Below are 24762 nucleotides of genomic sequence, written 5' to 3'. Positions count from 1 at the left end.
TACCGATTGCTCTAGGAATCATAATGGGCATTTTAATCACAATCTACCTCAAATTAATGCCAACTTAATTACAGCAGAATAGAGGAACTTTAATATAGCTTTAATCCCTACCCCTTTCTTTGGCAAAGAGCTATGAAGCATGAATCACTGGGAGACCTCTGAGAAATAGGATAAACTATTTGCGGTTTAATTACGGATACCTTGTTAGTGACCTGGCAGCACATTATTCAAAGTCGTACAAAGTCATAATAAACAAGAGTTTTACTGATCTCTGTGCCGAAAGCTCTACATTCCCCCAACATATGTTGTGTAACAATAAAAACACAGCTAGGAGGCAGTCCCAGGGGAACGGGGTAGGTACTTCAGCAATTCATAGCACCTCACTGCCCCTATGCAAGGCTGAAATACATGAGATGCTCAGTCGTCCCTGATGCGGAGCTCATGGGTCACTAAGTAATGGGTTGAGCTTCCTCAACTGAGATGAGATTTAGTAAGTCTTGAATGGTGTTTTGTTCCTGAACACTGAGCTCCTGTATTTTGGCTAGATGGAGGGCTCTCAGGGCATATTCCTCTGCCTGAAAGGGAATTGCAGAGACAAAAGGAAATTGTCACAGAAAAGCATTATATTGGAAGCCCCATCTCTGCTCAGCCCCAGAAACATGGGCAAGGATCCTTCAACTTCTCACACCACCCACTGAGCTCTTTGTGAAAACCTGTGAACACATGAAATGGGTCTTCATAGCTAGCCTCACGTGTGGGATGAGGGTGAGAGGTCAGGAACAGGAAGACCTGGATGCTGAATTTCTGAGTTTATAGTGGACAAAGTCTCTTTTCTCCATTTCAAGGCCCTTTGAACCAACACTGAGAGGCATAGAGGTGAGAGGTGCCACCAGTAAATTGCCATCTGGGGAGTCCGGGTAGCCCAGAGTCTTGATTTGTACAGAAGTTTCACAGGACATCTTGACACAGACGCTGGCTCATCTTCCCTTCCTTGCTACCTCCCCTTCTTTTTTCCCTCTCTGCCTTTCTTCCCTCTTTCCCTCCTTTCTTTCAATAAACATTTATTGAATGGCTACTGTGTTTCAGAGACTGTGACTATAGGCAGAAATTCCTAACCTTGCGAAATTTACTATATAGTAGGAGAGAGAGGCAATAAACAAGACAAATAAGTAGAATATGATGGTATCTTAAATAGTGATTCATGCTAAGAGAAAAAACTAAACAGGCAGGAGGACAGAAAGCATTAGCGATGGCGATGGCATTGCTGCTTCTGTTGCTAAGTTGCTTCAGTCGTGTCCGATGGGGGGCTGTCATTTCAGACAGAGGACGGGGAAAGCCTGATTCAAGAGCAGATAGCTAATTCCAGACCTGAAGGAAGCAAGGCACCAATCTGAGTAGACAGAGGTGGCCCTTTCTTCTAAGAACCTCTTGTAGACCTAACATCCTTAAAATACCTTGGAGGAATGACTTCCTTGAGTAGAAAATGGGGCCCTGAAATGAAGAGGTTTTGTCCACAGTAAACCTGGAAATGCAATGAAAATGGTTCTCTGTTCCCTGACCCTTCTCACCTCCATCCCATATAGGGTGGCTGTCCCTCCTTCATGCTCCCACAGTGCCCCAGGCTTTGTTATCACACTGTTTTGTATTTGCATTTGTTATAACACACTGATCCGGAACTCCTCCAGGCCCTGGTATACAGCAGGTGCTTAGTAAAAGTTTGCAGACAAATGGAAAGAATGAAGGAAGGAAGGGAAGAAGGGAACAGGGAAGGATATCTTAACTTTTCCATGTCACCTGCACAAAATTGCCTCCTCCAACCAACCCTCTCTCCTCTTGCCTGCTTTGTTTTTCTTTGCAGGGCTTTTCTCTCTGAAATTATATTACACATTTATGTGTTTACTTGTTTGTTGTGACTTCCCCTCCTCCAGAAAAGCATAAGTTCCACGGAAACAGGCAACTTGGCTAGTGGTCCACCACTGTACCCTCAGTCTCCAGAACCATCCTTTGCAAATGGCAGAAGTTCAATAAATTATTGAATGAGTGGATTAACCAGTCAATAAATCAAGAAACCTGAGATTTGCCACTTACGCTATAAGAAATTTGGCGAATAATGGACCCGCTCTGTGCCCCGGTTCCTTACCTGTGAAGTGGGAATGATGAAAGACTTACTTTGCAGGTTGGTACGAGAATTACATGGGACACTCCACGTAAAGTGCTTAGGCTAGTGACTGGCATGTAATAGGCACTCAAAAATGATTACCTTTGGAATTGTTTCTGCCTGGATCCCTCCAGCAGCAGGGAACTCACTATCACTGTGTAGTTGGAGTGACTGCTTCATTTCCCCAAGAACTCCCCAGAGCCCTTCCGTCCTGCAGGCCTCCCAGCACTGCCCAGCCTCCGTTTACCTGTGCGACCCTAGGGTGGTCCCCTTGAGGGAAGAAGACAATCCTGTTTTCATTGTGCAGTTGGACTTAACAAGGGGAAATGTCATGAGTGTCTGAACTTTTTTGGAGCAAGGGCTTACTCTGAGGACAAAAGCTAGTGCAGCTGGACCAAACAACCGAATCCAACCAGAGGAATTTCTCCCTCTGTTTTGGACTTGCTGCTTCTCTAGAGGAACTTGCCTTTGAAGAATTCATCATCAGGAAGTAAAGCATGAACAGAATTTTGAGAACAAAGATCGTTTTCTGAGGGGCTTTGTTAGATGTAGTTTCTCGAATGTTCAAGATTGAAGTCAGGATCTGAATAGCTTCTGCTTCCTGGGCTTCATCTGCAATGGAAAGAAAGGGAGAAAAGAGGAAACGGGCCCTGGGGCAGCTGTGTCTACCCTCAGGGATAAGCACTGAGCAGTTAGGGCACTCGGCCTTCAGGCAGTTCACCAGCTTTGTCCAACGTGCCATCATCAGAGTAAACTGAAAGGAAAAAAAAAAGTTCATTCCTACAGGTCCCTGAGTTGCTTCGCTTGCTTGCTTTCAGAGTCCTAGATTTCTCAGGGCCCCAATACAGGGAATTTGTCCTGGTGTGATTCCTTGGGTTCAGTTCAGTTTCCACTCTACAGCAAGAGGAGGAAGACAGGCTTCTGGCAACCACAGAATCTTAATTCTTCTTCCCCAAACCCAAAGATGTTTAAGCAACAACCTTTCCGCTTTCCCCCTGTGAGGCTAAGCTAAGAGAAAAAGACAGAAAAGACATACACTATAATGTTAAAGTTGACACTCTGGATAGCTATGATTTTCAAGTTTTATGCTTTAACATGAACCACTTTTATAATGAGGGAAAAGTCAATAAAATTATGAATTTTTCAAAGCTTAGCTCAAAACTTCTCCTTCAAGAAGTCTTCCTTTTTCAAAACCATCCAACTGTCCTCATTGCTTCATTCCGGGACTCACCTTGTAATATAATTTGTACTTGTGGAAGTTATCTTTTCTTTCACATAGTTTCTGTCTCACTCACTACACTGTTTTTCTCTTTTGAGCAGAAACTAGATCCTGCATCAATTTTTATGATCTCAGAAGGAATGGTGCTGTGCTAAGTCCTCAGCTCTTTGCTGAGCTGAGGATACAGAGATGACTCAGAATCCACCATGCCACTGAGAAGCTCACGGTCCAGTAAAGAAGGGGATGAGGCTCCAGAACAAATGAGCAATTGGACTTCTGTGTGGACACTCATGCGTCCTGGGAGGATAACATATAAAAAATGGATGCTGTGCAAAAATCTCAGGGGGTTCTAGCAGGGTTGTTTTCCTTCCAAATATGTCCCTCATTAACCCCGCTGGAAAGACTGTGTGTGATGCTGTGGTGCTGTGCTGTGTTAAGTCACTTCAGTTGTATCTGACTCTGTGCGACCCTGTGGACTATAGAGCACCAGGCTCCTCTGTCCATGGGATTCTCCAGGCGAGAATACTGGAGTGGGTTGCCATGCCTTCCTCCAGGGGATCGTCCTGACTCAAGAATCAAACCCACGTCCCCTGAATTGGCAGACAGGTCCTTTACCATTAGTGCCACCTGGGAAGCCCATGGGTAATGCTGCTGCTGCTGCTGCTAAGTCCCTTCAGTCGTGTCCAACTCTGTGTGACCCCATAGACGGCAGCCCACCGGGTAATGCTAGGGACCTGAATTTTTCACAACACTGGCCAAACCTCTTTGATTCCTCTGTCTCAGTTTGCCCATCTGCGAAATAGGGAAGATGGCATGGATGCGCCCCATGACAGGGACAGCTGCTCTCCCTCTGAGAGGCAAAGTCTATGGATCAGAAGAAATGAAGTCACTGCTCTGTGCCCCAGGAAGAATTGCCACTTACCCAAGCCAGTGTCAGTCTCAAATCGTTTGCCCAGTAGATCTATTTGTTGGATGCGAGCCTGTGAGAGGACTTGATAGCGATCGCTCAAATATTTGTTCCAGATCTCAGAGACCTGTTGGGAAAGGAGATGGTAATCAGACAAGCAGGCTGGACTTTAGCCATTGGACCAGCCATTTGAGAGGGCGGAACCTCTGGCCAGGCTTTCTGACCATCTACAGACTCCCCATTTCATTGTGCCTGGAGGCAGGAGGAGCCCTAGGAGCCGGAGGTGCTTGCCCAAGGTAAGTTTGACAAATGCTGGGCTGCAAAGGGCATGTGGAAGGTTGATCTGGGGACGGCCCTGGTGGGGGTCTAATTATAACAGCTGCCATGTGTGTATGAATACCAAGAGGAGAAAGAGGATGGGATGAATTGGGAGATTAGGACTGACATGTATACACTACTATGGTGGTTCGCCTGAGCATGCACTCACACATGTTTAAAACAGGTAACTAATGAGAACCTACTGCATAGCAGAAGGAATTCTACTCAATGCACTAATTCTACTCAATGCATTTAGTGGTGACCTAAATGGGCAGGAAATCCAAAAAAGGGGATCTATGTATACATATAGCTGATTCACTTTGCTGTACAGCAGAAATGAACATAATATTGTAAACCAACTATACTCCAATAAAAATTAATTTACAAAATAAGGTTTAAATAAATATATATTTAAAAATGACTGCCATATGTTGAGCACATACAACTTCCTTTACATCCTCCCAACACCCCAGCTGAAGTCTTGTTCTTATTACTCCCAATTCATAGATAATTAAACTGAGGCTCAGAAAAGTTAAGATCACACTTGACTCTTGGTAAGAGCTGCTATGTGCAACAGCCAAGGTTTAAATTCAAGTCTGCCTGATTCCAGAGCTCATTTTTTTTTTCCAGCTACATCACAATGCCTCCTCCTCAGAAGTGAGTCTAAAATATGAATATAGTCACTGCTTGAGAGCCTCAGAGAAGGCGATGGCACCCCACTCTAGTACTCTTGCCTGGCAAATCCCATGGACGGAGGAGCCTGGTAGGCTGCAGTCCATGGGGTCACAAAGAGTCGGACACAACTGAGTGACTTCACTTTCACTTTTCACTTTCATGAATTGGAGAAGGAAATGGCAACCCACTCCAGTGTTCTTGCCTGGAGAATCCCAGGGACGGGGGAGCCTGGTGGGCTGCTGTCTATGGGGTCGCATAGAGTCAGACACGACTGAAGCGACTTAGTAGCAGCAGCATGAGAGCCTATACCACAGGCAAAAATGGTTATTTGCTAAGTAAGGTGTATATGAACATAACCAACATTTTAATATATTGGAAGCAGTTTAAAATCTTTCACAGGTAAAGTTGGACATTCTAAAGTATTTTCATGTTCTTTGATCCCTTCACAGGACCTTTCCACAATCGATTTTGCTTAAAAACCTAATCTCCTCCTCTATACCACACTTTAACATGACCACCTTAGCTTGCTACTAGGGATATGACAGAGTATGTGTGTGTGTGTGTTAGTTGCTAGTCGTGTCTGACTCTTTGCGACCCCATGGACTGTAGCCTGCCAGGCTTCTCTGTCCACGGAATTCTCCAGGAAGTCTGGAGTGGATTGCCATTCCCTTCTCCGGACGATCTTCCTGACCCAGGGATCAAGCCCTGGTCTCCTGCATTGCAGGCAGATTCTTTACCATTTGAGCCACAGGGAAGTCCTATGACAGAGTATATGGCAGTCTGTTTGGAGGGGTTTGGTTCTTATTGACCCATAATTTGTTATTTGGTCACTGCTCTATGGATGCTAAGGACTAAACTCTTCTGGTAGAGGAGAAACAGAAAGGAAGAGAATGGAATATATGATGTATTAAGCTATGTGACCTTGAGCCAGTCACTTCATTCTGTCTGTGTCACGAATTTCTCATGAATGGTCTGACACCAGGTTCAAGATATAAGGCCTAAGTATCAAGGCTCAGCTCCCGTATTCCCAACTCACCTTGGTGTACAAGGTGTCTGCCAGGTCCAACTTTTTAAGGCCATTGAAGATATTAGCCAGGTGGAAGTAGCCGCCTGAGGCCCTGATGTGCTCTGTTCCAAATGCACAACTGGCAAAATAAATCTATAGCAGAAGGGAGAAAGAGGGTGCTTGAGTTTTCTTTGTAAATCATATGTCTGATAAAGGACATGTATCCAGAGTCTATATAGAATTTTTACAACGCCTCATTTAAAAATGGGCAAAGGATCTGAACAGACATGTCACCAAAAAGATACACCAATGACTAATAAGTACGTGAAATAATGCTCAGTATGATTAGTCACTGAGGAAATGCAAAACAAAACCCACAATGAGCTACATCTTTACACACACAATAACGGCTCTAATTAAAAAGACAGAAAATAACATATATTGGCAAAAATATTGCAGAAATGGAATCCTCTTGTCCATTGCTGGTGGGAACATAAAATGATGTGGCCTCTGTGGAAAACAGTTTGCCAGTCCTCAAAAAATTAAACATAGTTTAATCACATGACCCAGCAATTCTATTCTTAGGCATATATCCAAGAGAAATAAAAACATTCTCTGACAGCTCAGTTGGTAAGGAATCCTCCTGCAATGCAGGAGACCCCAGTTTGATTCCTGGGTCGAGAGATCCCCTGGAGAAGGGATAGGCTGTGGCTCAGCTGGTAAAGAATCCACCTGCAATGTGGGAGACCTGGGCTTGATCCCTGGGTTGGGAAGATCCCCTGGAGAAGGGAAAGGCTACCCACTCCAGTATTTTGGCCTGGAGAATTCCAGGGACTGAAACCCTGGTCCATGGGGTTGCAAAGAGTCAGACACGACTGAGCGACTTTCACTTCCACTTTCTTCACACAAAGACTTATATACAAATGCTCATAAACAGTATTATTTGTAGGCAAAAGATGGAAACAACCCCAGTGTCCATCAACTGGTGAAGGGTAATTGTGGTAGATCTACATGATAAGTCAACTATAAGATAAATGAAGTATTGATATATACACAACAACATGGGTGAAACTCAAAATAATTATGCTAAGTGAAAGAAGTTAGATGCAAAAGATCACATATCATTGTTTATATTAAATGTGTATATTAAAAGGTAAATCTAGAGGGACAGGAAGGGGCATGAGAAATGGTTGCAAATGGATATGAGGGCTTTCTTTAGGGTAAACATTGGATTATGTTGATGGTTACACAACTCTCTAAGTTTACTAAGAAATCATTGAATTGTACACTTAATTGTACATACCACTGAATTTTATGGTATGTATCAATAATTCGGGTGTTTCTTCTTAAATTTAGGCTGAGGAATCTGAGCTTGATCTAATGTTAACTGTGTGGTCCAGCTCAAGACAGAATGCGCTTCTGCTTCTTTTGTTGGAGGTTGTAGAGTATAGAGAGGAAACACAAATGAAGAAGTGCATGAGTCTAGCTCTTGGGTGGAAGTAGATGGTACCCTTACAAGTATTTCCTGAGGACGGTTTAATAAAAGGTTTACCTCCAGAAATGTGGAAGGGGTGAGGGACCAATGAGAGTTAGTGAAGCACTAGGGACTGTGCTGTTGAGACTGTTACAGTAAGAGGCTCTACAGTCTACACTCCTGAGAAAACCAGGGGAGAAAGCAGGGTTACCAGGGCCAGAAAGAGAGCTGCAGGTGAAGGCTGCCTGACGGGAGCTGTGGCTACGAGGAGCACTTCCCTTGCCGGAAGTGTGCTGGTGCAGAAAGGCAGCATAAATACCTCACCCTCTGTCTCCTCTGAACCTCCTCTGCTATGCCTCTCACTCCTCAGACGCAACTGAGGCCAGAGAGCAGTGAAGTCCAGGTTCTACAGTCCATAAAAGTCAGCCTTCCAGAGCAGAGCAAAGAATGGATCTGGGGTAAGTGGATATGGAGAATAACCGACACAAGGTTTCCAGCAGATTTAGGGACATTGTGCAGTGGCAGGCAACCAGAGGGAAGGCTGCCCAGTGGAGAGGTTCAAGAAGACTCAGCCTTCATTGAGACTGCAGTCTGACCCCAACCTCATCCAGATTTCAGGCTCAGGAACTCTTCTCTCTGGTAATACTGTCCAATGTGCTGGGCTGTGCTGTGCTAAGTTGCTTCAGTCATGTCCAGCTCTTTGTGACCCTATGGACTGTAGTCCACCACGCTCCTCTGTCTATGGGATTCTCCAGGCAAGAACACTAGACTGGCTTGCCATGCCCTCCTCCAGGGGAGCTTCCTGACCCAGGGATTGAATTTGTGTCTCTTATGTCTCCTGCATTGGCAGGTGGGATCTTTACCACTAGTGCCACCTGGGAAGTCCCAATATGGTCCAATATTGAAATCCTAATAGAAACCTTTGGAAGAACAGCTCAATCATCACCCTCATCCTCCTGTCTAAACTGTATAGAGTTCTATAGTTTACAAATCACTTTCACACAACTCCAGGTCATTTAAATGTAATAGCCACACTCTGAAGAAAAGATGTTGATGTTACTTATAAAAATAATAGCCAAAGTACTGCACCTGCTCTGCTCTCTTACTCATCTCTGCAATTTCTTTGCATTTGGACCCAATTGAGGCAGAAACTAGTTTATGGTTTCTGTCTTATAGGTGATGAATGACATGAAATAATTTATCCAAGTCTATGTGCCTGGTGCAGAGAAGGCAATGGCACCCCACTCCAGTACTCTTGCCTGGAAAATCCCATGGACGGAGGAGCCTGGTAGGCTGTAGTCCATGGGGTTGCGAAGAGTCAGGCACGACTGAGCGACTTCATTTTCACTTTTCACTTTCATGCATTGGAGAAGGAAATGGCACGCCACTCCAGTGCTCTTGCCTGGAGAACCACAGGGACGGGGGAGCCTGGTGGGCTGCCGTCTATGGGGTCGCACAGAGTCAGACATGACTGAAGTGACTTAGCAGCAGCAGCAGCATGTGCCTGGTGAAAAGACACCACTAGAACGAGAAGGAAAGCCCATAAAGCATCTTAATCAGGATGCTCTTCTGCCTCCCTTTATCACCCTCAGAGCAACTGAGGCTTGGGAAGTGACGTGATGTGGACAAGGATGTACAGAAAAAAAGCGGAAAGTCCTGAACTCAGGTTGTTAGAATTGTGTCCTTGCTAATAGTCCACCAAACAGTTGTAAACAGAAAGTTTCAGAGAAACGCTCAGTAAAAAGAAAACAGCAATAAACAGCAACCAAACAGAGGTGTTCTCAGATACACTCAGGCGTCGTAATTTAGCTTGTTTACGTCATTGGCCAGATGATAGCGGGCTTCCTCGTAGTTTTCCTTAGCCATGTAGAGAAGCCCCAGGTTCCGATGCAGTAAGGAGTGGATGGCATAGCTACATTCGGTTGATTTGAGGACTGTCCACTGAGCTTGGGATAGATATTCCTCAGCCTGGACGACCCGGCCCAGACCTGCCCAAAAGAGATAAAGATTGTAATTCATATCCTGGCCAGAGAACATATGTTGAGAGACGAGTCATCACCCATTCACTCATTTACTCATTGACTTAAAATACTGATTGACACACGGAAACCTGTACATGAATGTTTTTAGCAGCCTATTCATAATAGCCAAAATACAGAATTTAAATATTCACCAACTGGTGCATAAATATACAAAATACGGTCTTTCCATATTCGTGAGTGGCATATCATTCAGGCACAAAAGGAATGAAGTGCTGATACATGCTACAACACAGATGAACCTGGAAAATACTGTACTGAGTGAAAGAAGTCAGAGGCAAAAGACCACATATTGTACGATTTCATTAATGTGAAATTTATAGAATAGGTAAATCCATAGAGACAGAAAGTGGGTTAGCAACTGGCCAGGGACTGCACTCCAATATTTCGGCCACCAGAAGTAAAGAGCCGCCTCATTGGAAAAGACCCTGATGCTCGGAAAGATTGAAGGCAGGAGGAGAAGGGGACAACAGAGGATGAGATGATTGGACGGCATCACCCACTCAATGGACGTCAGTGTGAGAAAACTCCAGGAGATAGTGAAGGACAGGGAAGCCTGACATGCTGCAGTTCATGGGGTCGCAAAGGGTAGGACATGACTGAGCAAGTGAACAGCAAAAACAGCGACTGTAGGCATGGGGACTGCCGATGGTATTGGGTTTCATTTTGGGGTAACAAAAATGTTCCCGAATTAGATGTGATAATGGTTGCACAATCTTGTGAATATACTAAAGCTACAGAATGGTACTTTAGAAGGGTGAATTTACATGGACTATATCTCAATTTTAAAATATATGTATATTCATATTCAATACCTTCCATGTGCCTTGTGTGAAGTGATAGGAATTCAAAGATGAAATTTTACAGGGAATGAATGAGTGACATGGAAACAAGAATATTCATTGTTGCTGTTGTTCAGTCGCTCAGTCGTGTCCAACTCTTTGTGACCCCGTGGACTGCAGCATGCAAGGCTTCCCTGTCCTTTACCATCTCCCAGAGTTTGCTCAAACTCATGTCCATTCAGTCAGTGATGCCATCCAACCATCTTCTCCTCTGTCATCCCCTTCTCCTCCTGCCTTCAATCTTTCCCAGCATCAGGGCCTTTTCTAATGAGTCAGCTCTTCACATCAGGTGGCCAAAATTTTGGAGCTTCAGCTTCAGCATCAGTCCTTCTAATGAATATTCAGGACTGATTTCCTTTAGGATTGACTGGTTTGATCTCCTTGCAGTCCAAGGGACTCTCAAGAGTCTTCTCCAACACCACACACAGTTCAAAAGCAAAAATTCTTCAATCCTCAGCCTTCTTTATGGTCCAACTCTCACATTCATACATGACTACTGGAAAAACCATAGCTTTGACCAAGCAGACCTTTTGTTGGCAAAGCAATGCCTCTGCTCTTTAATATGCTGTCTAGGTTGGTCATAGCTTTTCTTCCAAGGAGCAAGCATCTTCTAATTTCATGGCTGCAGTCACCATCTGCAGTGATTTTGGAGCCCAGGAAAATAAAGTCTGCCACTGTTTTCATTGTTTCCCTATGTATTTGCCATGAAGTGATGGGACCAGATGTGTTTTGAATGTTGAGTTTTAAGCCAGCTTTTTCACTCTCCTCTTTTACATTTATCAAGAGGCACTTTAGTTCTTCGCTTTCTGCCATAAGGGTGGTGTCATCTGCATATATGAGGTTATTTCTCCTGGCAATCTTGACTCCAGCTTGTGTTTCATCTTGCCCAGCATTTCACATGATGTACTCTGCATATAGGTTAAACAAGCAGGGTGCCATAATATAGCCTTGACGTACTATTTTCCCAGTTTGGAATCAGTCCATTGTTCCGTGATCAGTTCTAACTGTTGTTTCTTGACCTGCATACAAGTTTCTTAGGAGGCAGGTGAGGTGGTCTGGTATTCCCATCTTTTGCACAGTTCGTTCTGATCCACACAGTCAAATGCTTTAGCATAATGAAGCAGAACTAGATGTTTTTCTGGAATTATCTTGCTTCTTCTATGATCCAATGGATGTTGGCAGTTTGATTTCTGGTTCCTCTGCCTTTTCTAAATCCAGCTTGAACATCTGGAAGTTCTTGTTCACGTACTGTTGAAGCCTAGCTTGGAGAATTTTGAGCATTACTTTGCTAGTTGTGAGATGAGTGCAATTTTGTGGCAGTTTAAACAATCTTTGGCACTGCTTTTCTTTGGGGTTAGAATGAAAACTGACCTTTTCCAGTCCTGTGGCCGCTGCTGAGTTTTCCAAATTTGCTGACATATTGAGTGCAGCACTTTCACAGCATCATCTTTTAGGATTTGAAACAGCTCAGCTGGAATTCCATCACCACTACTAGCTTTGCTCATAGTGTAAATAAGTATGCTAGTATATCTGTAACATATACTAGTATCTTCATAATATATGTAGTATATTCCTAATATAGTGTGAATGCAATCACAGTAACATTATAAGGTTTTCAGGCAGAACAAAGTTGTTGTTTAGTAACTAACTTGTGTCTGACTCTTTTTCGACCCCATGGACTATAGCCCACCAGTCTCCTAGGTCCATGAAATTTCCCAGGCAAGAATACCATAGTGGGTTGCCATTTCCTTCTCCAGAGGATCTTCCCAACCCAGGGATCAAACCCACATCTCTTGCATCTCCTGTGTTGGCAGATGGATTCTTTACCACTGAGCCACCAGGGAAGTGTTTCATTCTATGGATGGGGTAGAGGGGGACAATGGAGTGGGGAGAGGCATGGCCAGTGCTTTGGACTGAACGTTTGTGTCTCCTCAAAATTCATATATTGGAGCCCTAATCCCCAGTGAGATGGTAATTGGAAGTTGAGCCTCTGGGAGTTAATTCAATTACGAGGGTAGAGCCCTCATAAATGGGATTAGTGCCCTTACAAGAAGAGACACGAGAGAGATGATCTCGCTTTTGGCCTTGTGAGGATACACAAGAGAAGGCAGCTGTCAACAAGTTAGGAATTGGATTCTTACCAGATGCCAGCTCTGTTGGCACCTTGATCTTGAACTTGTAGCCTCCAGAACTATGAGAAATAAATGTTTGTTTAAACCACCCAGTCTATGGTATTTTTTATACCAACCAAGCTAAGATAGAAAAGCCTAAGCTAGGCTTGGAAGATGAATATGTTTTCCAGATAGTTAAAAAGAAGAGGGCATCCCAGGCAGAATGAACACATATGCAAAGCCTAGAGATATGAAGTAGTATGCTGTGTTTAGAGAATTATACGTTGGTCTGTGAAGCCAGAGCACAAAGTGTAAGGGATCGAGTTGCAGGAAATGAGAGGAAAGAGGTAGGCAGGGCACAGATCATGGAGGGCTTAGTAAGTCATGCCAAGAAGCTTGCTGCATGTGGATAAAAATTAGAGGATTTTCAGAAAGGGAGAAAGAACTGGATTTAGATGTAGAAGAATCCTCTGGAACTATGTGGAGAAGAGACCAGAGGGGAAGAGGAAGAGTAAACACTCATCCAAAGGCTTTTGAAATAGTTCCAGCAAGTACTTGAAGCCAGAACTAAGGCAGTGAATACGGATGGAGCAAATAAAACAGACATTTAGGAGCTAGAATGATTTTGGTGGTTAACCATGTCACATGGTGAAGTGAAAGTCACCTTTATTTCTGATAGTCAGATATGCTCGACACTTAAACCTTTTTGTTTAGCTGTAAAGATATGTAACAGTTTCCTGCCTACCTGCTTGCCTCCTAGGGAGACTGTGAGAACTGAGCAGAAAACTACTCTGAGAGCATCTGCAGAGCAGGAGGCACGACCTCACATGGAATGAAGTATTCCACGTGCTGAAAGCTGCAGGAGAAACGGTATCAGTAAAGGGTCAGAAGATGAGGACCCAGGCCCCTCCAAAGTCAACCTTCTGTTCTTGGCACTTCCTCCCAGGCATACTTCATATGTAAGCACTGCTTTATTCTAGTTGTAATCATACGGCACTGAATTACTGGAGGAGAGGTGAGGAAGAAGCAGTCAACAAGAAGCAGCAAGTAATTTTGCCTGAGTGATGCTCACGCTAAAATAGGAAAACATTAGAATCGAGAAGCCTTGGCCCAGGATCCTGGCTCATGTTAATTAAATAGGCAAGTCACATTTTCCAACTGGATTTTGTCTAGAAATTAAGAGCTTTAGACTGAGGCCTTCTCAAATTCAAAGAAGCAAATGACTCTTAGCTAAGAGTTTGCGTACATATGTACTCAATCATTAAGTCATGTCCGACTCTTTGGAACCCCATGGACTATAGCTCGCCAGGCTCCTCTGTCCGTGGGACTTTCCAGGCAAGAATACTGGAGTGGCTGGCCATTTCCTCCTCCAGGGGATCTTCTCAGCCCAGGGATCGAACCTGCGACTCCTGCAGTGGCAGGCAGATTCTTCACTGAGCCACCTGGGAAATCTAGCTAAGATGTTTAAGCTCAGGAAAAAATTGGTAGACGGTATTGATAGCTATTGAAAATTAAAATTTTTCATGTCCAGCTCTCATTTACGGAGATATTTCTAGAAAAGGAAGGCCCCTAGGACAAGCTGAACCACATCTAAACAAGGATCAGTACCAAAGGAAAAAGGGTATGTGCGAGAAAAAAAAGGACATGCCTGAAAATTCAGAGAGCAGGATATAATGAGGTGAGCAGATCAAGCTGTGACAAGCAGGTCGGAATTAAGACTGTGACCCATGAGCGGGTGAGCTCAGGTATGCCCTTCTCCATACAGCGCTTACCTAGAGAGGTGCAGGGAGAGAGTGGAGGTAACAGAAACATCAGGAAGGGAGACTATCAGTTCAGTTCAGTTCAGTTCAGTCGCTCAGTCGTGTCCGACTCTTTGTGACCCCATGAATCGCAGCACGCCAGGCCTCCCTATCCATCACCATCTCCCGGAGCTCACTCAGACTCTTGTCCATTGAGTCCGTGATGCCATCCAGCCATCTCATCCTCTGTCGTCCCCTTCTCCTCCTGCCCCCAATCCCTCCCAGCATCAGAGTCTTTTCCAATGAGTCAACTCTTCGCATGAGGTGGCCAAAGTACTGGAGCTTCAGCTTTAGCATCATTCCTTCCAAAGAAATCCCAGGGCTGATCTCCTTCAGAATGGACTGGTTGGATCTCCTTGCAGTCCAAGGGACTCTCAAGAGTCTTCTCCAACACCACAGTTCAAAAGCATCAATTCTTCGGTGCTCAGCCTTCTTCACAGTCCAACTCTCACATCCACACATGACTACTGGAAAAACCATAGCCTTGACTAGACGGAGCTTTGTTGGCAAAGTAATGTCTCTGCTTTGGAATATGCTGTCTAGGTTGGTCATAACTTTCCTTCCAAGGAGTAAGCGTCTTTTAATTTCATGGCTGCAGTCACCATCTGCAGTGATTTGGGAGCCCCCCAAAATAAAGTCTGACACAGTTTGTACTGTTTCCCCATCTATTTCCCATGAAGTGATGGGACCAGATGCCATGATCTTCATTTTCTGAATGTTGAGCTTTAAGCCAACTTTTTCACTCTCCTCTTTCACTTTCATCAAGAGGTTTTTTAGCTCCTCTTCACTTTCTGCCATAAGGGTGGTGTCACCTGCATATCTGAGGTTATTGATATTTCTTCCGGCAATCTTGATTCCAGCTTGTGTTTCTTCCAGTCCAGCGTTTCTCAGGATGTACTCTGCATATAAGTTAAATAAGCAGGGTGACAATATACAGCCTTGATGTACTCCTTTTCCTATTTGGAACCAGTCTGTTGTTCCATGTCCAGTTCTAAGTGTTGCTTCCTAACCTGCATACAGATTTCTCAAGAGGCAGGCTCGGTGGTCTGGTATTCCCATCTCTATCCTACAGGGCAATTTGCAGAGTATACGCAGTAGAGAGAAAGGATGGCCAGTTAAGGAACAGCGGTACTTGTCTCAAGGAGGAGACAGCAGGCTTACATTGGGTTGTGGCAGATCCGAGAGATATTATAGTGGAAGATTTTGCAGGACTTGGTGCTGAAAGTAAAGAAGCCCAGAATAAAAGTCACGGATGATTCAAAGGTGTGGCTGGGAAACACTCAGGGGAAGAAAAAGGAATCAGCGTTTAATGAGGGCCTGCCTCATGCTATGCCTTCCACTGGCCTTCCACCAGGAGAGGCCACCTGCCTCTGTGATAACATCTGCAAACAACCCTGCAAAAGAAATATCAGAGGAGGAAACTGCATGCCTTCAGTTAATCTAAGTTCATCAGATCTGTCCAGTGTCTACCAGTCTGCCAGATGCTCATTGCATGCTGCAGTCCTGACCTTAAGGAGTTTACAGTTCCGTGAAATCATTACACAATAAAGAAAGAAAAAGTGAAGTGCTAGGAAGGAAATTAACAGCTGCTGCTGCTAAGTCGCTTTAGTCATGTACAGTTATCAAAAAGGGCAGGAAGAAACCTACTTTGGATGATTACGGGAGACATCTCCGAGAAGGTGGTGTTTAAGCAGATGCCTGAAGTTTGAACGGAATCAGCCATGTAAGAGGGAGAAACAAGCATTCCAGGCAATGTGTAAGAGAGCCCTAAGGTAATAAAAAGCTTAATGACTGGGATCCCACAACTAGTGAGGAGATGAAATTTAAACGTAGGTTCCCCCAGTTCCAAAGTGCTGGCTAGAGTGAGGGAAGATGAATAAAGTGGCTCCTCTTTGAAGTGTTACTGAAAGTGTCATTTTCCAGCGGGTTAAAATTCCAAAGTTTTCCTTAAAAAAAGAAAAGATGAATGCCCATAATTTTTCCACTCCAGTCTGGAGGAATCTCTAAGATGGGAGAGGAATGTGGGGTGGGGGCTGGGGGTGGGACATGATTTATTTAGACTTTCAAAAAGGTTGGCAAGGTTATAAATCAGTAATGGTGGGAGTTATAATGAAACCTTCCATCTAGATAGCACTTTCCTGCTTGCAAAGCACTTTCATGTTCATTACACACAAATTCATTTAATCCTCAAAACAGTCCTGTGAAGAGGACTCAGGTTCAACAAATGCTTACATAGTTCCCATTTAGGTGTCAGGTCCGGTGAGAGGGTTTTTGAGTGCCTTCTCTACACTAAGTACTGTTCTGGATGTAAAGACACTATGATGAGTAAGAACATACAGAGCCCCAGTTCTCCCTGAACTTATGGTCTATTGCAGGAGAGGGACTTGAATTAAATAAGCTCATCAACAGTGTTGTTCTTGTTTAATTGCTAAGTCGTGTCAGACTCTTTTGCAACCCCATACACTGTAGCTTGCCAGGTGTCTCTGTCCATGGAACTTCCCAGGTAAGAAAAATGGAATGGGCTGCCATTTCCTTCTCCAGGGGATCTTTCCAACCCAGGGATCCACCTCGCATCTCCTGCATTGGCAGGCAGATTCTTTACCGCTGAGCCACCATGGAAGCCCCATCAACAAATGCATAATTATTATCAAAGTAAATGCCCAGAAAAAAGAAAGATGTTTCTAACTGCATACACAGAAAAAGAGAATCAACTCGGTCTAGGAGCTTGGGAAAGGGTTCTAGATGGGAGTGGTGACTCAAGCTGAGCCTGAAGGATGAATAAGAGTTAGTCAGGTGAGGGGGAGAGGAGGAGAAGTGGGGAGAGTAGCTAGAGAAGAACCTTCCAGAACAAGGAAGCATTGCAGTGCCAACGAGAGAAGGCCAATACAACTGAAAGGGAGAGAGAAGATGAGAGGTGAGGTAAGAGAATTCAGAAAGGCTGGACCAAGCATTGGTTCATAGGTTGCTTTAAGAACTTGGTCTTTATTTATTGGAGTGAGTTGGTCACATTTTGTTTAGAGACCAGATTAGAGGGAGGCCAGGGAAGATTGCAGAAGCCAGTTGGCAGGGAGTAATTCAGGTGAGAGATGATAGGATTTAGGCTAGGGTGACTTTTCCAATATTCCATAGCTAGTCAGTGTCAGAGATAAACAGTCTAGGCTGTATTTCCTTGTCCAGTGGTCTTCCACTATTTATGGAGGAGGGACAGGCCAGAATGGAGAGTCGGACCAAAGTAGGGTAAAAAGGGTATTCTTGCAGCTAAGTGGCCTGGGATGAAGAGTCAGAGTGCAAACCAGTGAGGAGGGGCTCCATGCAGAAGAGGCATCCCAGAATAAGAAGTCAGAGCCCACAGAGGAGAGGAGGGCATCTGCCAGGGGAAAGAATAGGATTAGAGATGGGAGGTCAACTCACACAGTGTAACAGATTAAATATATAGATACATCAGGGAAAGTGGAAGCCAACATTCTCACCGTCAGAGAAGGGAACTGCAAATATAAAATGGGAGAAAATGAGATCGAACCCTGTGGATTTAAATGTAGTCCTAGGGACCCAAGATCATATATAGATACAGATGTAGAGAGAGAGATAAAGAGATTTAGAAATAATGTGTATAGACATATACACATTCAGTTCAGTTCAGTCGCTCAATCGTGTCCAACTTTGCAACCGCATGAACCACAGCACGCCAGGCCTCCGTGTCTATCACCAGCTCCCAGAGTTTACCCAAACTCATGTGCATCAAGTCAGTGATGCCATCCAGCCATCTCATCTTCTGTCGTCCCCTTCTCCTCCTGCCCCCAATCCCTCCCAGCATCAGGGTCTTTTCCAATGAGTGAACTCTTCACATGAGGTGGCCAAAGTATTGGAGTTTCAGCTTCAGCATCAGTCCTTCCAGTGAACAACCAGGACTGATCTCCTGTAGGATGGACTGGTTGGATCTCCTTGCAGTCCAAGCGACTCGCAAGAGTCTTCTCCAACACCACAGGTCAAAAGCATCAATTCATATACACATTATCATACATATATTTCCTAATTCTGTCCACTGAGAAGCCTGGGAATAGCCATACCTCACTAGCAATGAGTATGTCTAGTGCACACTTCACAGCTTCTAAATTCCATTTTCCACTAAAAGAAATCAGGGCTCCTTGCAGACAGGTTCCAGAAAGTAGGAAAATTGATCAAAGAACAATGTGGAGGGAATTCCCTGGCAGTTCAGTGGTTCGGTGCTAATGGGGGACTTCTCTGATGGCTCAGATAGTAAAGAATCTGCCTGTAATGCAGGAGACCCTGATTCAGTTCCTGGGTCAGGAAGATCCCCTGGAGAAAGGCATGGCAACCCACTCCAATACTCTTGCCTGAAAAACCCTGAGGATAAAAGAGCCGGGTGAGCTACAGTCCATGGGTTGCAAAGAATCGGACACTGCTGAGCAACTAACACTTTCATTTTCACTTTCCAGCACTAATGGATTCCATGCTTTCTCTGCTGAGGGCACAGGTTCTATCTCTGGTCAGGGAACTAAGATCCTGCAAGCCTCCCAGCCACACACGCACACACATACACAACTTCCCAAAAAACAAACAAGAAAGAAAGAAAGAGAACAATGAGGATGTGTCAAGGAAACACAGAAGCCAGTGTGATGGGCTGCCACTTGCCAAATCAAAGACAGTTTGAACATCAAATTAAAGATACTAATGGATTGTAACCTATTAAATAAAATAGGAAAACAAAGGTCTATGGTGATATAAATAAATATATTCACTGAAAGTTTGTTGAGGAATGGGATATTTATATAGTTTCAAATACCTCTCTATAACTTCTCGATTGCAAAGAGAGGAAAGAGTAACTTTACAGAGAAGAAGCCTGACAGATACCACCTTAATAAAGTAACTTGAACATCATCAATAATGGAACAAACTAAAAACATGTGCCAACTTCTAGGATGGGATGAGAAGAATACAGCCTCACTTCTGTGATATTCCTGCCAAAGACACATCACCTGAGTCCAGTCATGAAGAAACATCAGAAAAACTCAAATTGAAGGACATTTTATAAAATAATTGGCCTTTAATCTTTAAAAGTGTCAACATGGTAAACATCAAAGAAAGCTTGAGAATAGTTTCTCAAGCTTTCTGGAATAGTTTCCAGAATGAAGGAGACTAAAGAGCCAAGGCGACAAAATGAGACTGTGATTCTGGGCTCTGTCCTTTTGCTATAAAAATGGGATTGAGACAATTGGAAAAAGCTGAATGGGGTCTGCTTAATAGACAATCGTTGATAATGACTGTACTGTGGTTACGAAGGAGACATCTTTGTAGGAAATGCACAGTGAAGTGGTCAAGGCATAGGGTGTCAGGTAAGCTGCTTAGGGGGAAAGTCTTTTATAGTATTTCCAACAGTTTTACTTTTTTAAAAGTTTTTTTTTTTAAATAATGGCTGCTGAGATATACAAAGCAGTAGTACAGTATTGAAGGCAAAAGGAGAAGAGGGCAGCAGAGGATGAGATGGTTAGATAGCACCACCAACTCAGTGGACATGAACCTGAGCAAACTCGAGGAGATAGTGGAGGACAGACGAGCCTGGCATGCCACAGTCCATGAGGTCACAAAGAGTCGGAAACGAGGCTTAGCAACTGAACAACAAAACAGTGCCTAAAATGCTGTAGACGCTCAAAAATGTTCATTCCCCTCGAAAATGCTAATGCTCCCCTTGTAGTAACCACCATGTGTGCTGTCTGCTAAGTCTGTGCTCGCTGCTCTTAGAATCGCCTCTCCCATCAGTAGGAGCAGGTTCCTAACTTTGTTTGAACTGAGTGACTCCAACACAAAGGTAGACACAGATGGATACCACACTCGAGCTGAGTCAACACAATTCTTTTTTTCAGGAATTTAACATTGGAAATTAGATGCTAATTAGTTTCTATTACCCACCTTGAACCTGGAAGATGTGTAAATTCAATGTAAATTCAGCTACATAGGATATTTTGAGGTAGCTGTCTTCTGCAGTAAGCAGAGGGTAGAAAAAGCTTGTCTACAGAGATGGAAAATAAAGCAGAATGCAGAGAGAAACAGAGACAAGACCCAAGAGAGAGAAACAGCACTAGCCTTGGCTTCTTATAGCATTCAGAGTCTAGTATCTCACAAAGCCTCCCTTCCTTTAGGACACTCCAGCATCCTAATAAATTTCCTCCTTTTGCTAAGGCCAGCTAGCATGGATATGAGTCAGTTATAACCAAAAGTCCATGACATCTCCTTCCCCACCTTTTGCCAAACTTTACAACAATCCCGTTCTTCCACAAAATATGTCTTGGTGCTATTGCCAGAGCTGGACATTTTGGCCATTAATATGACCCAATATGGACTTACCTGGTGGCTCAGCAGTAAAGAATCTGCCTACAATGCAGATTGCCTGCAATGCAGAAGATGTGGATTTGATCCCTGGGTTGGGAAGATCCTCTGGAAAAGGAAATGGCAACCCACTCCAGTATTCCCGCCTGGAAAATCCCATGGACACAGGAGACTACAGTTCTGTAGTCTCTGTAGCCCCTGTGGGCTACAGGTCATGGGGTCACAAGAGTTGGGCAGGACTTAGTTACTAAACCACCACCATCATGACTCAATATAGCACTTCTTCCTGGTTCCAGGGGGTCTCTAGTCAGCTTCACTTACCAAGGCTGGCTTCAGCCAACAGCAAGTAAGCAGGCACCAGCTCAACTGAGCTCAGGCCGTGCACATTCATGCGGAAGCGAAGAGAGTGCAGAGCTGCTGGGACAGCATCTTCATGTTTTCCTTCAAAGATGTATTTCTGGGCAACGGTGTAGCAGAGTTCAATCAAATGCTTCTGCGGAAGGAAAAATGAGGCTATCTGAGACATCTAAGGGTAAAAGGTAATGGTGGTTATAGGTACCCCTGGAGATAAGGGCAACACCTAACGACCTGGTCAAGAGCCCATACTGAGCCTGCCCACATTGAGGTGGACTTGAGACCCAAAATAGGTGATTAGAAAGGAAAACTCTGGACTGTGAGTTCCTGTGAGGATCCAAGGTCCAGAGACAAGGATCTTTTCATCATAGGTCAGTACTTGGTATAAATGAGTGCTCAATATAAAATTATTAAATGAATATTATTATGTTCTTAATAAAATTTTAGTTTAGCAAAACTATAATGTTTCAGGACAGTTTAAAACTTTCTGCCTTTCTGAGTTAATTTTGAGACAAACGTATTTTTCCTTCTGGAATTATCCTGTTTAGCTAATATTAGAAATAACTTTGACTCTGCATCATTCTAAGGCCACTCTCAAAGTGTCACTATACTAAAATCAATGAATCTTTTGTTTTGAGATTTATGGCTTATAAAGCATGATTTTCTTTTCAGAATAACTGAGATGCTATCAATGCCATAATAATAATTTTCCCAATCTCCTTTATTTATTAACCAGTATATTCATACATCATTTCTTGACCTTCTACTATGCGCCTAGGCTCTTATCACAATACTTAGCATGTTAGGGAGCTATGGCTGAATTTTGTAACTCCAAAATTCCTAAGTTTTTTTAAAGATTTTTTTTTAATGTGGACCATTTTTATAGCCTTTATTGAATTTGTTACAATATTGCTTCTGTTTTACATTTTGGTTTTTTGGCCACGAGGCATGCAGGAACTTCGTTCCCTGACCAGGGATCAAACATGCACCTCCTGCACTGAGAGGCAAAGTCTTAACAAATGGACCACCAGAGAAGTCCCCAAAATTCATATGATGAAGCCCTAACCTCTAGTACCTCAGAATGGGACTGCATTTGGAGACAGGGCTTTTTAAAGAGGCAATCAAATTAAAATGAGGTAATGGGGTATCTCCTAATCCAATCTAGTGGTGGCTTTATTAGGGGAGGAAATTTGGACACGAAGGATGTGTGCACACAGAGGAAAGACCACAGGAGGACACAGCAAGAAGGCGGCTGTCTGCAAGTCAAGGGGAGAGGCCTCAGAAGAAATCAACCCTGTGGACAACCTACTGTTGATCTTGGACTACCAGCCTCCAGAACGGTGAGAAAATAAATTTCTGTTGTTCAAGCCCCCCATCAGTGGTACTTGGTTACGGCAGCAGCTCTAGGAAACTAATACTGCAGTGATTCAGCAAATTTGCGGACGACTGACTGAATGGAATCGAGGGCATAAAGACATAAAACCACACCTCTGCCTTCAGAGGTTGCAGCTCAGCGGCCTTGCACAGTCCGCCCTTTCACTGGGGCCGCTGTGCTGCATCCCTGGCCTAAACCTGCAGCGCCCCACCGGCCCTACCTGCCGCTGCTGCAGCTGCTGCAGGCCATGCTGCCGCTCTTCCTCCGAGTTGCAGAAGGGCATGGAGGTGCGCAGGGGAATCAGGAGCTGACAGATCTTCTCGTGGATGCTGCCCCAATCAGCTCTTTGATGAGCCACACCACTGACAACGGAAACGCAACTTCGTTATCCCTACCCTGGACTTGACCGCAGATTCTCCTGGCCCTATTGCTGGCCGGGCCCTAGGGACTAGAAGAGTAAGCTCAGCACAGACCAGGCAGGGAGCCCAAAGCCATTTCTGACACCAATTGCTCTTCCTTCACATGGTAATTGGGTGGGATAAGGACCAGGGGTGTGTGGGAGGAGTGGTGGGAGGATATTTCTGCAGGTCATTAGGTGGTGATGCTGTGGCTTTTCTTCTTCATTAGTAACAATAATGACAACGTTAACACTGTATTGGTCTAAGGTCTTTTTCAAAATATCTGAACACTGAAGCTGATGAATTTAAGGATGTTTTTCTTAGGGAAAGGAGAGAGCCTCTCATGAGACTCTAGGAGACACTTTCCTTACAGCTGGGGCATGGCTGGGGCATGGCTGGGAAGAGCACCATTTGCAGTCTTCTGTGCTCCGGGGTGGCAGTGGGGGATGGGGGGGCATTTGCATAAAACACTGAATATCCTCCAATCCTAGCAGTGCAACAGGTGGTCTCACAAGTAACTGTTCAACTTTTTGCAAACAAGCAAACAAACAAAAAAAACATTTTTTAAAGGTAAGGAAGCATGGGTATGGAGAGTAAGTAGCTACTCTAGGCCAGTGTTCCAAAGCCAGTGTTTTAGCTCTCCAGAGAAAAGCACTGTGGCAGTTTAGTTTACAGCCTTTCTGACTGTTTTATGTGCATATTTAATATTTTTTAAACACTTAATTGGAGAGCACAAATATAGAACATTTGCATCACTACAGAAACATTCTATTGGAGAGCACTTCGACAGACAGTCCACTCCCATTCCTTTTATTTTTTTAAATGGCCACACCATGCAGCCAGCAGGATCTAAATTCCCCAACCAAGGAAAGCGCCGCTGGGCCACCAGAGCCCAGGGAAGGGACAGGGAAAGTAACAAACCACTGGACCACTAGGAAATTCCCTCCCATTCCTTACACAATTTCCTCTATGAATGACTCCTGTTGCAGTGAAAAGGAAAAAGAGGAATGAGTTTTTCTTTCACTTTCTTGAGAATAAAGAAGAAAAAGAGAACAGTGAGCAGGCCTGAACATTCCTAGTTTTTATTGCAATTGTTCCTAATCTGTAATCTGTAACTGTTTGCTCTTCTGGCCCCTAACTCTGCACCTCATGCGAAAAGTTGACTCATTGGAAAAGACTCTGATGCTGGGAGGGATTGGGGGCAGGAGGAAAAGGGGATGACAGAGGATGAGATGGCTGGATGGCATCACTGACTCGATGGATGTGAGTCTAAGTGAACTCCGGGAGTTGGTGATGGACAGGGAGGCCTGGCATGCTGCGACTCATGGGGTCACAAAGAGTTGGACACAACTGAGCGACTGAACTGAACTGAACTCTGCAGGTGACTGCAGCTCTGAAATCCATGAAATTAAGACGCTTGCTCCTTGGAAGAAAAGCTATGACAAAGGTAGACAGCATGTTAAACGTAGACAGTGTTTGTCATCACTTTGCTGACAAAGGTCTATATAGTCAAAGCTATGGTTTTTCCAGTAGTCACATGTACAGATGTGAGAGAGTTGTGTGAGGACCATAAAGAAGGCTAAGCACTGAAGAACTGATGTCACTGAACTGTGATGTTGGAGAAGACTCCTGAGAGTCCCTTGGACTACAAGGAGATCAAACCAGTCAATCCTAAAGGAAATCAACCCTGAATATTCAATGGAAGGACTGATGCTGAAGCTGAAGCTCCAATACTTTGGCCA

General features: G+C 44.2%; 1 protein-coding gene across 1 annotated transcript in view; it reads right to left on the bottom strand.

Annotated features, from left to right (window-relative positions):
• Positions 1-351: 351 nt before the first annotated feature.
• The window catches only part of ZMYND12 (zinc finger MYND-type containing 12), a 34592-nt gene continuing 10181 nt past the window's right edge, over positions 352-24762 (bottom strand). Inside the window, exons 2-8 of the mRNA XM_052637773.1 lie at positions 22843-22984; positions 21215-21386; positions 9576-9745; positions 6314-6436; positions 4300-4411; positions 2621-2770; positions 352-571 (exon numbers count right to left, since the gene is read on the bottom strand). Coding sequence (XP_052493733.1) covers positions 450-571; positions 2621-2770; positions 4300-4411; positions 6314-6436; positions 9576-9745; positions 21215-21386; positions 22843-22984 — 991 coding nt within the window. The 3' untranslated portion in view covers positions 352-449. The remainder of the gene's footprint in view (positions 572-2620; positions 2771-4299; positions 4412-6313; positions 6437-9575; positions 9746-21214; positions 21387-22842; positions 22985-24762) is intronic.

The sequence above is a fragment of the Budorcas taxicolor genome, chromosome 3 (genome assembly GCF_023091745.1).
Source record: "Budorcas taxicolor isolate Tak-1 chromosome 3, Takin1.1, whole genome shotgun sequence".
NCBI classification, from domain to species: domain Eukaryota; kingdom Metazoa; phylum Chordata; class Mammalia; order Artiodactyla; family Bovidae; genus Budorcas; species Budorcas taxicolor.
This window is presented reverse-complemented; position numbering and strand designations above follow the sequence as displayed.